Source organism: Drosophila subpulchrella, chromosome X (genome assembly GCF_014743375.2).
Source record: "Drosophila subpulchrella strain 33 F10 #4 breed RU33 chromosome X, RU_Dsub_v1.1 Primary Assembly, whole genome shotgun sequence".
NCBI lineage: Eukaryota > Metazoa > Arthropoda > Insecta > Diptera > Drosophilidae > Drosophila > Drosophila subpulchrella.
Window position 1 is genome coordinate 15,203,387 of NC_050613.1, and position 17,469 is coordinate 15,220,855.

Genomic DNA, 17,469 nt, shown 5'->3' on the forward strand with positions numbered 1-17,469 from the left:
GAGTACCTATTCCTTACATCCCTTGCAGCACACTTACCCACTGATCCCGAGTAGTGGTAATACCCAGCTTAGGGTCTTCAGCGGCATCCCCGACTGCGAGTATCGCTTCAGTACGAACCTTGGGGCCCGTGAGAGCTTCACCTTGAAGGGTCTGGACTACTACTATTCGGGTAGTGTGGCCACCAGTAGTGATGGAACCTTCAAGTTAACCTACACCGTGGAGAGCCTGACCGAAGGTAAGTTACCACAAAGGAAATCATTGGCCTCTTTCGCAGCTAAGTGCCAATATTTAATATATTATTTTCGGGCGGAATCAGTTCTTGGTATTGTCCAGAACGTGTGAACATTTTTAAAACCAACTGACCTTTTTTGACACCATCGGATAATCGTTTGAGATTCGCTTTTAGAGTTTAGTATGACACCACAGACTATGATAATTTTTAAGCTAATCACATTAAAAGATACCCGGTGCCACCTCAGACATACCAAGAGATTTAGGATCACTAATAAAGCTGTCCTAAGGAATGACGTCGGTTGGCTGGAAATATCTCTAGGATTCCAAAGGTGTTTCACATTCTTGGGAAATACTGTTGAAGTATAAAAATTAGAGATATTGTTGTTATTATTAATATTGCCTGCAGAAGATACAATTACTTACCTATTTTATAACTAATCTGAACATTTAACACGAAGAACGAACTTAAACTGCATTATAAATAATTCTAGAGAGATTGACTAGAATAAAAAAATTGTTAGCTTTTTAAAGGAAATTCAAACAATATACAAATAAATTTAGGTATACAAATTAAAATGTATATTTGCATTTAACTAGTACCCTCATATTTAAAGTGCTCTACAGAGTTGCATTGATAAGTTCTCTGAAGGGATTACAAAAAGGTATTTTGCAATTTTGTAGTGGGGATTACAAACAGTTGATATATTATTATCGTTGTTAAATACACGTGTCACCTTAGGATGCACCACTCTGGAGGGCGGTACCCAGCAGCTGTACGAGGCCACCGCCCACTCGCTGTTCCTGCGACCTTCCCATGCGATCGTTAAGTACTGGTACGAGGACGAGGTCCAGAAGTCCAATCGCTCATGGGCCTTTGTGCGGACCCTGGCGAATCTGCTGGCCACCACCCGGGTGATTTGGACAGAGGCTGCCGGGGAGAGCGCGGCCCTGGATCTGCCCGCCCGCAATCACGATCTCTACGAGCTGAACACGGGCGAGTACAGGGTCCAGGTGGCGGATCAGAATCTCACCCAGGAGGAGCTGCGTGCCGGCGGTGTATACGCCCTGCTGATTGGCCAGAGTCACGGCGCCTTCGTGTCCCGCCTGATCGAGGTCACCAGCCCCAACTCGATGCACATGCTCTGGCTGGTGCCGCAGTACGTGGTGATGACCCTCGGCGAGGTGATGTTCTCGGTGACGGGCCTGGGTTTCTCCTACTCCCAGTCCCCGCCCAGCATGAAGAGTGTCCTGCAGGCCTGCTGGCTGCTCACGGTGGCCTTTGGCAATGTCATCGTGGTGGTCATCGCGGAACTCAAGTTCTTCGACTCGCAGGCCAGCGAGTTCTTCCTGTTCGCCGGCCTCATGTTCGTCGACATGCTGATCTTCATGTTCGTGGCCTACTACTATAAGCCATATGATGAGGTGGCGGCCCTAACCGAGAGGATCCGGGCCAGACGCCGAAAATGGGAGGATCCCGACCGGTTCAAGCGGGAATGAGAAGAAAAACTACATGTGTCCTTATTGTGTTAGTTCCTTTTTGTGAACCCTAAATAAATATTCTTTAAAATGCAGCATAATAAAACCTATTTTTAATAATAGGGGAACTTTATACATATACATACATAGGAATACTATTATTATATTCCAATCAATATTACTTAAAGAGATTAAATATATAAATGACTTAAAAGTTATCAAAATACGGGTTTCTTTTAATTAATTTTACAACACTGTTCTGAAATATTCACTAAATAAGGATTCGTGGTCATAGCTCCATAAAAATACCAAGAATCCAGAGATTTCATCAACTAACCTGCAACCCTGAGATAATTATAGATAATCAAGTTGGCCTTGGCAAACTGTCAAGTCATTCGGAGTATTGAAAGTTATTCACTTTGACGATGGACGGCAAACGATTAACAAGCTGAGCTGAAAAACAACTTTGATATTCGTTTTGATTTGGAGCTCGTGAACAGTTTTCTTCAGGACATTCGATTGAAGGTGGAACCTATCCTAGCTTACGGTGAGTTAAATATATAAACGACTTAAAAGTTATCAAAATACGAGTTTCTTTTAATTAATTTTACAACACCGTTCTGAAATATTCACTAAATAAGGATTCGTGGTCATAGCTCCATAAAAATACCAAGAATCCAGAGATTTCACCAACTAACCTGCAACCCTGAGATAATTATAGATAATCAAGTTGGCCTTGGCAAACTGTCAAGTCATTCGGAGTATTGAAATTTATTCACTTTGACGATGGACGGCAAACGATTAACAAGCTGAGCTGGAAAACAACTTTGATATTCGTTCTGATTTGGAGCTCGTGAACAGTTTTCTTCAGGACATTCGATTGAAGGTGGAACCTATCCTAGCTTACGGTGAGTTAAAATCCGAAAGTAAAGGCAACGATTTTGTGAGTGATTTGCTTCAGTTTTGGTAAGGGACAAAATGGTGGAGGCCAATCGCTTCACCACGCTGGCAAAGCGTTCCAACATGAGTTCCGGGGATCTGCAGATGGCGCAGCTGGAGCAGACCGACGAGCTGAGGTGGAGTCCCCGCCAGCAGAAGGAGCCTCCCAGCCAGGAGTGCGAGCCGGGGACTAATGCTGCCCACCTGGCGCCACTGTCACTTTGGCACGATGACCGATCCGAAACGCAAGGGCACTAAACTGGCACAACCGAATCCGGGGGTTGAAGTGCCATCCAATCCAATGGCACCAGCTGCTGCCGTTCCGGGTCTTTACAACTCCAGCTTTAGTTTGATATCACCCATCAAATCTTTGCTTCCGGGCTCTAACGCTCTGAGTTCCGTTGCTCGTCCAGAGACCCCCCTCGTTCGACTGGTGAGGCCTCAGTCCCTCGATCCATCGTCAAACCTTCAGGGATGAATTCTTGAGCTCCTGGCACTGCCAGCGGAAGACCTTTGATTATATGTTAGAACTTATTCAGGGTCACCTATATAGCGTATAGGGTATCCTGTATAGGGTATAACCCATAATTAAAGGTCTTTCGCTGACAGTCCCATGAGTTGAAGAATTTATCCCTGAAGGTTTAACGACGGGTCGACGAACTGAGGCCCTCACCGGTAGGATGGTAGCGGTCTCTGGGCGAGCAACGCAACGCAGAGCCTTAAAGCCCGGAAGCATAGATGTTATGGGTGACATCGAACTAAAGCTAGGTTTGTTAAGACCCGAAACGGAAGTGGCAGGTGCCACCGGATTGGATGACTCTCCGATCCTCGGGATCTGGCCCGGAAGCGAAGATCCCCTGGTTGACATCGAACTGGAGCTGCAGTTCTTACGAGCCGGAACGGCAACAGCACGTTTCACTGGATTGGATGGCACCATCTACATTGATGTTAGTCCAAAATCACAAAGATTTTTGATTTTTGTTAGTGATTTTCTCAAAAACTTGTCCTTATTTCTGAAAAAAAAAATATATAATTCCTTCTACGAATACATTAAGAACACAAATATTACTATAATATAAATCATTCATATTGAGAGACTTATACAATTCTTGTTATTATTATTCCCTAATTAAAAAAGGTAATTTTCAACTAAACTGCATAAGAGACTTTTAAGTTTAGGTTTGTAACATCTACTTAATAGTATTGGCATAGTATTGGCTTGAAAATAAAAATATTTATTGCAGTTAACATTATTACTTTACAGTGTGTTTCGAGTTAATTTATTTTTATATACATTTACTTTTATTTTGTGCACATATTGAATATAAAAATAAGAACTAATTAAAAACACTTGTGTATGTTTTATTTTGTCATATTTTCAAGCTATAAACAATAAAAATTAATGTAGCGACCCAAAATTTAAATAAAATTTCGCGGGGCGTTGCCAGACCCGTGGTGAACTTAACAGCGTGCTGTTAAGCGCACGCTGTCACCTGACATTCGTCCATTTTTAGGCACATTTGCGCTGACGTTTGGACGAGAAAAAAAAAACAAGAAGAGGAAGAGCTCGAAATCATATGACTTGTCGATCGATAGAGAAAAAAGGTTGAATTTTCATCGTCGCTCCGTTTCGAACTGCACGCCCTTCGCCACACAATTCGCGCAACTTTCGGTCGAGCGAGAGCAGCCCAATAGAAAGGAATCCACCAATCCAGAAATCCACTGGAACTCGTCACCTTTTCAACTTCCAGCCAGCTCCTCTGCGTGTGTGTGTGCGTGTGTCATCAAGATGAACAGCTCGGGCTTTATGTTCAACATCGATAATGGATATCTGGAGGGTCTGTGCCGGGGCTTCAAGTGCGGCATCCTGAAGCAGGCCGACTACCTGAATCTGGTGCAGTGCGAGACCTTGGAGGGTGAGTACCAGGCCCCATTGAAAACGAATCTCCCGTAGACCCCATTTTCCCACACGCCCCTGGGTCACATGACCACCGCGATAACAGAGGCGTGCGTGTGTGTATACATGCACTGCTGTTAATGTATCTCTGCGCCGGTGTGTGTAAGCTTGTCTTGTGATTTGTTGACGTTTTTCAACTGGTTTTCCAACCTGGATTTTAAAGGTCCGGGTTTTTCCGATCCAGGCAAACGGTCCGCGGGAATGTTATCACATAGCAGCCATAGAATCCATAGTTTGCTCGAACTGAGTCCAATGTCTCTGAAACATTTTTTGAATCTAACCACTTTTATTCAATTCTAGTCACTTTTAGTTGAATATAATCCAGTTCAAAAGCAATATATGCTTGATTTTATTGTTTCAGCCAAATTTTCTACAAAATCAGGGTGCCCATTCATTTAAGAGTGTTCATAGTTATCTCTTTCCACTCCACAAAAGTGCAATTTTTATAACTTTATCTTGCTGACCCAAAACTCCCACAAGGCCATCTTGTTTTATTAAAAAAGCGTATGAAAATAGTATTATAACCGGCTTTTTTCCTGGATTTTACAGATCTCAAGCTGCATCTGCAGGGAACCGACTATGGCAGCTTCCTGGCCAACGAGCCCTCGCCCTTGTCGGTGTCCGTCATCGACGACAAGTTGCGCGAAAAGCTGGTCATCGAGTTCCAGCACATGCGGAACCACGCTGTGGAGCCGTTGTCCAACTTCCTGGACTTCATCACCTACGGCTACATGATCGACAACATCATCCTGCTGATAACCGGCACGCTGCACCAGCGACCCATCTCCGAGCTGATCCCCAAGTGCCACCCACTGGGCAGCTTCGAGCAGATGGAGGCCATCCATGTGGCGTCCACGCCCGCCGAGCTGTACAACGCCGTTCTGGTGGACACGCCCCTGGCGCCCTTCTTTGTCGACTGCATTTCCGAGCAGGATCTGGACGAGATGAACATTGAGATCATCCGTAACACCCTCTACAAGGCCTATCTGGAGGCGTTCTACAACTTCTGCAAGAACATGGGCGGCGCCACCGCCGACGTCATGTGTGAGATTTTGGCTGTGAGTGGCTACTCTTTCTCTTCCTGGGGGTTCTCATTAGCAACAAATTTAATACCAGAAGCCTTACAGTACACACGCTATCGGTTGATACTCCTCATCTACCATGTTTCCACCTCTTGTCTATTTCACTTGTTCCATTTGGTTTTCTTTCTGTAAATGGCTTACACTGGTACCTTTCGTATGAGTTTAAATTTCTCTCAATCAATGTGCACTGAAATGGATTTAAGAAGTCGACCATTACAACAATATCAGATGGTTCACTACAGATTATTCATAACACTATCCTTTAGCTCAGTAATATTTATTTATTAACGGGGGTACTCTTTTAAAATTAAAATAATATGACGACAATCTTTCATTGCAGTTTGAGGCCGATCGTCGTGCGATCATCATCACCATCAACTCTTTCGGCACCGAGCTGTCCAAGGACGACCGTGCCAAGCTGTATCCCAACTGCGGCAAGATGTACCCCGACGGCCTGGCCGCTTTGGCTCGGGCTGACGACTACGAGCAGGTGAAGACTGTGGCCGAGTATTACGCGGAGTACGCCGCCCTGTTCGACGGATCCGGCAACAATCCCGGCGACAAGACGCTGGAGGACAAGTTCTTCGAGCACGAGGTGAAGCTGAACGTGTACGCCTTCTTGCAGCAGTTCCACTTCGGAGTCTTCTACGCGTACCTCAAGCTCAAGGAGCAGGAGTGCCGCAACATCGTCTGGATCGCCGAGTGCGTCGCCCAGAAGCACCGCGCAAAGATCGACAACTACATACCCATCTTCTAAGCGCGCTAGATGATCGCTAACCATTTGGCATACAAATAATATTATACGTTTTTTTTTCCTGCCTTTCGATATGCGTTTTTTTTTGTTTGTCCCCTACCCTTGTTATTCAATTGTTTAATGTATATTATATTATGATACTGTGTCTGTATATTTGTATGTAGTTTTGTTGCGAGTATTATTGCCGGTCCAGGCAAATTTTTGTCAAGTGTTCAGACCCAGACCTAAAGATTTCTCCGATTCCGCCGCTCCTACCCCGATTGTTGTCAGCATTGGCCCCATAGATAACTATATAATATGTATTCGGGAGACCCCTAGTGTCCCTTCAGGGCTTCGTGTTTGTGTACATATGTATAATTATCGAACGGAACGAAAACAGTTCAAATTGAATGTAGAGAAAGGAAAGCATCAGCACCATATGTTAACTACTATATAGAAAATGCATACTTATACAAAAACTACATATGTGAATGATAAATCAATTATTAAAACATGTTTTCAAACATTCCCTTAATCGGTTCTGTCTAATAACTTATTTATGTGCCTCACCGATTTGCCCTCAACCAAATGGAACTTGGCTTTTAGTTCGCTTATAGAGAGTCTTGTAAAATGTAACCCAAATGTGATTTAGTCAAGTGAGAGGGAAGAGAATACTAAAGGAATGTATTAGCTTAAAATATGCATTAGATTAGCCAATCCCCCGTTATATAGCTGTCACTAAAGCGATTGCCCCTGATACCAACTTTCTTGTTTTTTTTTTGCGTAATCTAAAAACATTTTTCTTCTAATTTTACTTTAATACATATTTTCTCCCGTGTCTCAGGTTTTTTTTTGGATGCATCATTAGCCAAAGCTCGAAATATCAATAGATCGGACAAATAATCACGGGTCGTTGTGAGTTACATAAAAATTGGATAAGACGTCAAACGAGTTATTGGATATCGAATGATATTAAGTTGGTTGACGTAGAAAGCCCATCTAAACAGATGCTTTAAATGAGGATGAATACGGTTTCTTTTATAAAAGTACAAATGAACTTAACAAGAATAGGTATATAGATTACTTTTTGATTTGTAGATTATTGTAGATTATTATTGCGTGATAGTTTTGCATAAACTTTTACAAGTGCGAGATAGAATTAAGGGTTATACTCCCTTTGTATAACAGCGTACTTACATATGTAAATGATTTTTTTAATGGCCTGGTACTTTCAGCTTTACGTACCTTAACAGTGGTTAATCTCTCTTAGTCACCTGATACTACTATGATAAATGCGAAAATGACTGTCAGGATCGCATCATAAATTGTATACAATTCATAAAGAAGTAAGTTGGAGCTAACTGATCACGTAGGTTTAAGGTGTGGGGAGTGTTGAAGGATGTCAAGAAATTCTTTGTCTGTTGGCGGAGTTCAAGGTATCCACACTTTCAGGGTGTGTCCACTGTAGTATTTGTCATCCGGGGATCGCACACCTAGACAAAGAAATCCTCTTTTGTAATTCATCAGCAGGTAAAAAAATAACCAACTGGACAAAAGGAAGAGCGTAAAATGGGTTTACTCAACCCATTGATGTCCGATTTTGAAGTGGTTTAGTTCTTAAGTTACTTTGAAGTATTAAAAGCTTTTCTCTTAGTGTTTGTCGTATTATGGTTAATTTTTTCTGTTTAAAATTTCCTAAGAATGCATAAAAATAGTTTATTCAGATGGATTTTTAGGGATTGTTATCCGGAACATAGATATAGTACTGATGTGCTGAAGATGAATTTCAATTTGGATTGGATTGAGTTTAGCTAGACGGAAGTTTTTCTTAAAATTGTAACTACAATATTTGATGATCTAAGACAAGGAAGGCAAACGAATTATCTAACTGCATTTGGCCAAGTTTTAGTGTGCCGAAGATGAGATTTGGGATCAGCTTTGTTTATGCCTAGTCAACAGGAAAACTTTGGATTTTCTTTTTGTGTCGTGGGTTAATTGCATGCAGCGTGCTACGTGCTACGTGCCCATAGATCGGCGCATTACCGTTAGGCCTTTACCATAGCTTTGGATCTTGGCCTAGTGCGTACTAGGTATACCTATACCATGGCACTATGGAGCAGGTGTCGCCGTTAAGGCCGACAAGACGCCAAGCCGACGAACCCCGAACACGTTCGATGCGAAAAGAAAGCTGCTGTTGTTGGTTCGATCAGCTGGGGCCCCAACCCGCGGAATCGCCCATAACTCGGCCTGGTGGCTCCAAGTCCGCGCAGTCGAGTTCCGCGTCCCCGAGCGTTGAGTTCAGTCTCCAGTCTTCAGTCTTATAAAGAGCAGCCCCACTAGACTTCCTAGCAAAGCGGGAAAATCCACCATCATCACACGCGCGCCAAGCCAAGTTCAAATCTCATTTTTTTTTTACTCACGGAGTGCCAAAGTTTTTTTTGTGTTCCAAGTGCAATACGGAAGTGTGTCGGTGCAGCAACTATATATAGCCCACACAGGATACCAGGATAACAAACTCATAGGTAAAGATATACACGAAAAAGTGAAATGCGGTCGACACTCACTCAAGTGGGCCAATAATGATGAGCATTGAAGTTGGAAGTTGGAAAAACCAAAGCCAAAGACAGCCAAAGAGGCACAATTGCACGTAAAAGTCGCCAGTCGGCGTGGAATTGTGGAATTGTGTCAACCAGTTTGGCCCCCACTTAGCGAGTACATCCATATCCCCTCGAAGACCCGCTGCTCCTAACTCTCCAGATCTCCATCTACGTAGCTGGCCATCCGCATCTGTTAGCGCTGTGCTGTGCGTTCTTCTTTTCCTTGTCATTAACTTATTTGAATTTGGCAAAACAAAAGAAACGCGTCGAGCGTTCGAGTTCTTCGTTTTACTTTCTACAACCCATCACCATCACACCACCATTACCATTAACCATCGCGCATTCTTCGCCGTCCCATGTGCCATGTCCGAGGTCTCAGGTGCTGGAAAGTGGAACTGTCTGTCCGTTTCTTGCCCAGCTGGTCTCAGAGACCAACTTTTGGCTCAGGTGGCTAATTGATGATCAAAGCCAGCTGAATAGCAGCTATGCTCCCAAAAACCACAGACTTCCAAGGAAATTCGATGAAATGTTGGACAGATATGTAGGGATTATTTTTATTTTATACAATTGTACAATTCTTTACAAAAAAAAAAGATTGTCTTTAAAATTTTTAACAGAATATAAATACTTTTTGAAAGATAATACACATAAAAGCAGATAAATTCCTTGAAATGGTTAAGAGTTTTTAGTTTTTTGCTTAATAACAAGATTTCAGGATCTTTGTCTGTAATTAAAAACACAAATTAAGGATAGCGATACAAAATGTTTATTTAAAAAATATATATTTTCTATAAATTAATAGAGAAGATTCCGAATTTTGATAGCGCTGAAAACGAAAACACTATCAACTTCAAACATTAACTCCATCTGCCTTTCTGTCGATCAAAGCGCTGTAATCCAAGGTTTCCCAGCTCAAAGCGGGCTAATTTTCTGGTCCATCTGCCTTGACCGGAAATGCCGACCGCTGCCACTGACCGCTTTCCCCCTATCCCCCTTTTCACAAACCCACCCACGCCCATGGCGGACAGAAAATTTCACCGTTGGCTGCATTAAAGAACTTAACCTTAATTTTGGCATAGGTCTCTCGACATGGTCATCATTATTATGGTAACTTTGATTTTTACCTCCTCTTCGCTTTGTGTTGCTGTTGTTTTTATTGCCCACTGATTTCACCCACACACAGGCTAAAGAAAGTGGTAACACAGACGGCAAAGAAAAAAAATAAAATACAAATCAGGCAGAAAAATCAAAAAATCTGACAGCAGCCGAGAAAACAAAAACAGAGGTCGAACAAAAATTATGCAAATTTCTTTGGGCTCATACGACGACTGTGTGTATGGGGTTATATAAACCACGCTGAAGGATGTAAAAGTCTGACAAACTGCTTAGCATAATCGAAGCTCGCTGGTTTCGTAATCACCGAGCGCGGATTAGAAGCACAGATGCTGTGGCATCCAAAACCGAAAAAAAATAAGGAATACCATAAACAAGAAATATCAATATAATGGGCGGACGAGACGATACAAAAAGATAAAGAAAAAAGATCGAAAGAAATTTTTTTTCGGAATTTTTGCATCACTCTTACACTTTCGCTGCCGCATTGAATAATTAACAGTTCGATTTCGATTTCGACGAGCAGCCCCCCTCCACCCAAAATAAAAATTAAAAAAAAAAAAAACAAAAATCTGATTCCGATAAAAGAAAAAAGCACTACACACTGTCTCACTTTCTATTTTCCTATGCGTTTAATAATTAATTAATGCTAATAACTTTTCACAACCGTTATAATTTATTGACTAAATTCGAAAATGCTCGAAAACAAACAAAAAGTGGGAGTGAGAGGGGGCACACACGTGGACTCTTTTTCTCTTTTTTTAATTTCGGCTCGTTTCCAAATGCGATATGCAAATTGTGGGCCTGAACTTTCGAGGGCCCAGACTACGTATTGGAATTTTAGGCCGGCCTTTGGTGAAGTTATTAAGAAGTCAGTGCACCATAAAAATGCAATTTCCAAAGCCAGAAATTCTGCACTTTCCGCTGGAGAGCATTTAATATGAGTACAGTGGCTCTTTCTGAAGTTAAACTCAATCCTACACCCTTTTTAAAAAATTGACCAAGTGCTGGCTGTTCTCGGAGCTCTTTTTCAATACAATAATATAAATATTTAAGGCAAGTTGCTGTCATTAAGCTAATTGGATTATTGAATTGCTGAACTGAAATCCCAGAAGTGACAACTTCCAAATGGTTTAGCCATAGGGAATCTGGACTGTGTGCCTGCCAATTGAATCTTAACCAAGTTGGTATACGATTGTGGGCACATATTGCCATTGCCAATGCCACCGGTGTTATTAGAGGCATTCTCGGACTCGCACTCGAATCGACTCTTTGGCCACAGCCATATTTGACCACACACTTTCTTTGCCCAAATGGCCACCAACTGGGTCACAAATTGTGTTTGTTGTGCCACCCAAGCGGAAGGTCACCTATGGCATGGAATGTCCAGAAACCAAAAATCAAGCTGTGAGCCAGGTACCATTCAAGAGGGCCAAGACATCCGAGAAACAAGGAGGCGTTGCCCAGAAAAATGAAAGTGGATTATGAATAGCATGCAGTGGCCATGAGCAAGTTTAGCTGGTCGAGATCTCTGGATTTCAGTATATTAATTACCGTTTCCAAACAAATGATGGAAATGAAAATAAAAATGATGTAAGGAAATGGGCACCATTAGAACGGATGGGCAAGGAACGCCTATAATACCCGTCCATAAGCCAGTTATGGAGAATGGATTACCATCATCATGAAAGACAATGTGAAATATAAGTATAAATATGCAATGAATGGAGTTAGTGGTGGGGAAAACAGTAAGGCCCACAGTATGGGGGCTCTTTCCCAAAACCTTAAAAAAAATGGACAATTACATGAGTGAAACTAGTGAAATCCAAGTAAACATTACATAAGTTACACAACTAAGAAAAGGTAGTTTAAAATACAAATTAAAATTCAAAATGTAATTATGTATGCTTGATATCAGTAATATCATATATATGTTTTAAAAATCAGAATTATAAATAGAGTTAATTGTAAATGCATATAAAGAAGTACCTTAAAGTAAAAGATATTTAGATGAAACCATTTCATTGTCTTAGGTGAATTGATATCTTTGTGTTAGGAGGTCTTGGCCCCACCTAACTTCTGGCTCAACCGTTATACATATTTATCTTTAAATAGTTCTGCTCTTGTCTGGACCTTTGGGTTTCTCCGCCAGTTGAGCTCCAGTTAAGAGCCGCTAATTGATTTGGACATCTCGGGGCGCTCTGAAATAGCCCCCCTCCCACCTCCCCCCCCTGCCTTCAAGCACTTGAGGTAAATGAGTCAATAGCTGAAATTTCACTTTGCCATCGGTGACTCCCCCTGCCACCCCAAAAAACCAAAAAAGAAAAAAACCGAAAAACCAAGTTTGAGTTGGCAACGAGCTCCAACTTGTTGGCTCTTAGGAAATGAATGAATTTCAAAGTGGTATGCCATGGTATGGTATGGTATGGTATGGGGGGGCTATTCTAAATAGGCCTAACCCAATTCGTCAATTAAATAACTTTGCAGAGAGATTTCACTCTCGTTTTTTGTCTCTTCGCGGTCTATTGTTATATTCGGTTTTTAGTTTTCAGTTTTCAGTTTTCAGTTTTCAAAGCCATTGATTTTCGGTGTTAATTTGTTTACTTTGCATTTCGAATGGTAGTGGAGAAAAGAGATGAGAGGAGCTGAAGGAGGCTGAGATGAAAACGAATCGGGGAGCCAAAGAAGTGAAAGAAATTATGTCAATATTTATTTAAATTCATTTCTTTTGCAAAATACGAGGCGTTCGAAAAAAAATGAGGAGAAAGAATGCGGTGAAATTTAATCGCTGGCCACTTGAAAGCGATTTCCGAGCTGTTGACTTTTGGAATACCTCTCGGTTTTTGTACCCACCTTCTTCCTCAACCGCTCCGCTTTGATTTCGATTTTGTATTCCGATTCGAAATCGGATTCTGCCTACGCAGAGAAAAAACAAAACAAATCGCCTCTGCTCTCGATATTTTTTTATATTTCATTGATTTGTTGAAGAGCTGATTGTTAATACTACATGATAAGTAAGAGTAGTTATTTATAGTAGACATTTCATTCATTTCATTCATTTATTTATTTATATCCTAACGCTACATGCTAAAGACTTATATTTATTGCGTTAGTCACATCGGCTTGAGTGGAGAATGTTTAAATAAAATAAATAATTTAAATGTACTACTTAATAGCTAACAAAGTGGTGTTTACAATTTGAGTATAAGTTTAAGTACACGTTTAAGTTTAAGTATCAGCTTTTTTTTTACCTTTTAAGTGGCATTTGTAGGAACATTTTTGTGGGTATTTCATTTATAAATATTCTTTCACTAAGTTTTCTTTAAAATTAAATTTAGCAGCTAAGTTAAATCTCTTTTATTTAGTTAAGAAAATTCGTGAATTAAATGGTAATTGAAGTATAGCTAAAATTAATGTCTTTTGAATAAGGCTTCTCAGATTTAGCCTTTATCTTTTGCCAATGAATATAGGTTGTCTTTATACATACCCATATCTATCCTTTCATTCATAAATATATATTATTCTACCCTATTAATAACGACTTTCTGCTTATGGCTTAGTTGTTATATAGTTACCCATTCATTCTCTTCATTACTTATATTTATTTGCGACACTTCTGCTCCATTGCAGCTTCCCGACAAGATGACCAGCTCGCGGAACATGCTGCTGATGCTGCTCCTGGTGGCCAGTGCCGCCATCCTGCCCCTGGAGGCCAAGACCGTCTTCCGGCGCACGGACAAGATATCGGAGAACTTCAAGCAGCTGGATCTGCCGCCCGAGGAGATCGATCCGAATGTGGCGCCCCCAGAATCGGAGCCGCCCAAGGTTGAGGATGTGGCGGATGAGGTGGTGGCCGATGCCGTGACCCCAGCTGCGCTGATCGACGAGAGTGCCAATGAGATTGCCAGCGGTGATGTGGAGACCCCCAATGCAGTGGCTACCGTACCAGCTGCCGCTCCAGAATCCGCTGCTCCCGCGGCCGCAGCTGCTCCAGCGGTGGCCACCACTCTGGCGGCCAAGCCCACTGTGGCACCCACCACCGCCAAGCCGGAGAATCCCATCACCAAGTTCTGCAAATGCACGGAGAGCCACTGCGACTGCTGCCGAAAGATCGGCCTGCCATTGCTGCCCAGCGGACCCGGTTGCGCCAAGATTGCCTTTTTGGGCAACGACGAGATGAGCGTGTCCCTGAAGTACGGTGACATCACCCTGGCCTCCCGTCGCATCTCCAGCAAGCGGGCCCGTCCCATCTGCGTCGGCCTCCCAGGCGGCTACTCCCAGTTCTGCGGCAAGGTCTATGGTCTGTCCCGGGCCAAGGACTCCAAGGACTTCAAGGCCTGCCTGGCCTTCGAGCTGAGGGCTGACGACGAGGTGGAGGCCTCCCTGCGCGTCTCCTGCTTCAAGTTCGGACCGGAAGGACTCCGGGTGGTCGAGGCGGAGCCGCTGCCCAAGCCCAGCTCGGATGACGATGACGACGACGATGATGACCTCTTCGGATTTGCCGGTAAGCAGAGATTGGGCTTACCCCACAAATCAAACCCCTTTTTATATGGGAATATTGCGTATCCGACTAGTGGAACGGTTTCTTTGGAATAACCCTTAAGAAGTTAAGGATGGATAGAGCCTTATGTTAGTTATAGGAAGTGGGAGTTTGTACTTCTCTGTATTGAACATACATGGTTGTTCAGTATAAGTTCTGTAAATCAAAATATCAGACGAAAATATTTTACAAGCAATATCTTACCAAAACTCCAGAAGCCTTCATGTGACCTCAAAATTAATAAACAATACCATTTCCAGGGATTTCATGTTGAAAAGATTCTACAACTTAACATACCCTTTAAAGTCCTTTGAACATAGAACACCTATTTGTTTATACTAAGCATATAAGTATTATATTTTATCTTTTAGTTTGATGTAGTTTATTTTTTCAGTACTCTTTTTTGTCCATGATTGTTAAGTTAACAATAATAACAGCTATTTTCTGTTCCTGGTTTATATGATTAAATACGTAACATCCTCGATACTTTCAAAATCGGTTTAATATTCAATCATAACTCATAACTCAACACAGAAAGCTCAGCTTAAAGAATGACTGTTCAGAAAAGCTCACATCCTGTGATAATAAAAATCCACATCACTTTCTGGGTATTTAAATTTTTAAATCAATTTTCGCCATATCAAATCTTTCAGTTTGGAATGCAAATTAATTGGAAATGCCATTGCTCGTTCTGACCTTTGTTTGCATTATGCCAATTAAAAGACTCATTTTGTGGGTCAGAAAATAAGGATGACAATTGTTTGTGCTTTTGTGTTTTTTACCAGTAAATTAACCCTATGCTTTTTGCATTTTTCCAGCTGGTGGCGATGATGACGAGGAGGATGAGGACGACTATGACAGCGACAACGACACGGATGCGGATACCGATGACGACGACGACGACACCGAGGACTATGCCGATGACGACGAGGCCGAGGCGCCCGAGGATGCCGACTACGGTGGCTTCAGTTTGGCAGGACTCCTGGACGAACTCGATGACGATGAGGACGAGAAGCCGGCGAAGAAGCCGGCGGTTGCGGCTGCCGCGGATCAAACCCGTGAGCATGTGAGTGTCGATGGCCAGGTGGGCTCCACCTCGACCACCACGAACACCGACCAGGTGCAGAGCAAGGACGATTCAGATGCTCCTGCCGCTGGCGAGGCTTCAGCTGCAGCTGCTCCAGCTCCCGCTGCTGCTCCCGCTGCTGCTGCAGTTGCTCCATCTGAAGGAGATGCGACCGCAGCTGTGGTGACCCCGGCACCCGCATCCACTGCCGATGACTCCACCACGCCCAAGTCCAAAAAGTCCAAGAAGGCGAAAAAGAACAAGAAGAAGAAGGCCGTCGCCGAGGGGACGGAAGATTCTGGATTCGCCTACGAACTCCTCAACGGCATCCTGGATTTTTTCAACTGAGCGGCCAGCGCGAGTTTGCCAACATGCTGGGCAACAGTGTAAATACCTTGTACCGCCGCAGCTGGTCGGAGAAAGAGATACATAGTTCGTAGTCGATAGCGCTTAAGGGTCCGCGAAATTTCACTTATTTATTTCACCTATTTATTCGATCCAGTAATTTATTGAAAATTTAAAAACCGAATAAAAGCCGAAAATGTAGTACCAAGCTATGATTATTATACCCGTTACTCGTAGATTAAGATATGTTGTATTCGGGGAAGAGTATGTAACATGCAGAAGGAAGCGTCTCCAACCTTATAAAGAATATATATACTTGATCAGAGCTAACGAGTAAGGAATTCAGATTTAGATTTAAGAAACATTTTTTTTACCAATTTTCGCATTCTTCACATGGAGTTACTTTATGCTTGTCTGCGATGTCAAAAATGAAAAATATATAGGTTGGAATGTCAACTGGTAGGAAGCAAGAGCTCATCGATTCCATATTCTGACCTTAATTTGCATTATGGTAGCCAAGACACAGACTTTTTAGGACACAAAAAATGGATTCAGATGTTGGTCCAAAATACTCTTATTTTTATTGGTTTTCCAGTCGTTGTTTGGCCAAATAAAAGAGTACAGATAAAATACTGACTGCTTTAAGCAGCTGGCTACCTCTAAGCTAACAATCCCCATAATTTTAAGTAAAATTAATTTTTAACCAATTTAACATTTTTTATATGTGGTTAACAATCACGTTTATTGACAACAAATGGCTAGAATTAAAGCTGTTCAGGTTTGAATGTCAATGGATTGGAATTGAAACAACGAGCTCGTCGAGGCATGACATTTCCCGGGCTGACCTTTATTGGCATTATGCCAGCAAAAGCTCTGTTTTTTTAGGGGTTGTTGAACTATGGACTCTAACTCTCCTGTTTTGTGGCCTACCTATTTGAATTGATTGAGGTTAGCAGCCTTTGCTTTTCCACTTCTCACTTTTGTCGCAAATTTCCGGTCCGGGCCCTTCACTTAGATTAGATTTAATTTGCATCCAAATTCCAGCTGCATTAAAATAGCCGCAGGGCAGCTGAAGTTGACATGAGAGCCTTAATTCTCCATAAATCCACCACACTTGTGGTGTTTAATATTTAACCCAGAGGTATGTATGCAGATGACAACAATGTTAACATTTCAAAATTGGTCAGCCAAGGGATATGATTGCAGGGTGGCAATAAATGTAACCCCAATTAACAGACAGCATGTCCTTAAATGTGTAAACATAAAGGTTTATGATCTGAAAATTGTATTTTATCTGGGGCAGGCCTAAAAATTTTTCCCTCTTTTGCCATTTGGAAGTCAAACTCTCAAGAACCTATAATATTTAAAATACACATTTCTGATCCG

General features: G+C 42.2%; 2 protein-coding genes and 1 long non-coding RNA gene across 3 annotated transcripts; all 3 read left to right on the forward strand.

The window, feature by feature from the left end:
- Positions 1 to 2,141: 2,141 nt before the first annotated feature.
- LOC119557368 lies at positions 2,142 to 3,662 on the forward strand. The gene is made up of 3 exons (XR_005220071.1): positions 2,142 to 2,258; positions 2,433 to 2,619; positions 2,673 to 3,662. It is a non-coding gene; the product is annotated as an uncharacterized LOC119557368 (long non-coding RNA).
- Positions 3,663 to 4,197: 535 nt separating this feature from the next.
- LOC119557405 (V-type proton ATPase subunit d 1) lies at positions 4,198 to 6,904 on the forward strand. Its single transcript, XM_037870152.1, has 3 exons — positions 4,198 to 4,566; positions 5,157 to 5,665; positions 6,030 to 6,904. Exons 1-3 carry the CDS (start codon positions 4,440 to 4,442, stop codon positions 6,444 to 6,446), a joined length of 1,053 nt encoding a protein of 350 aa, XP_037726080.1. The 5' UTR covers positions 4,198 to 4,439; the 3' UTR covers positions 6,447 to 6,904.
- Positions 6,905 to 8,714: 1,810 nt separating this feature from the next.
- LOC119556846 lies at positions 8,715 to 16,284 on the forward strand. The gene is made up of 3 exons (XM_037869317.1): positions 8,715 to 8,944; positions 13,763 to 14,636; positions 15,491 to 16,284. The coding sequence occupies exons 2-3, from the start codon at positions 13,775 to 13,777 to the stop codon at positions 16,084 to 16,086; spliced, it is 1,458 nt and encodes a 485-aa protein (XP_037725245.1). The 5' UTR covers positions 8,715 to 8,944; positions 13,763 to 13,774; the 3' UTR covers positions 16,087 to 16,284.
- The last annotated feature ends 1,185 nt before the right edge of the window (positions 16,285 to 17,469 follow it).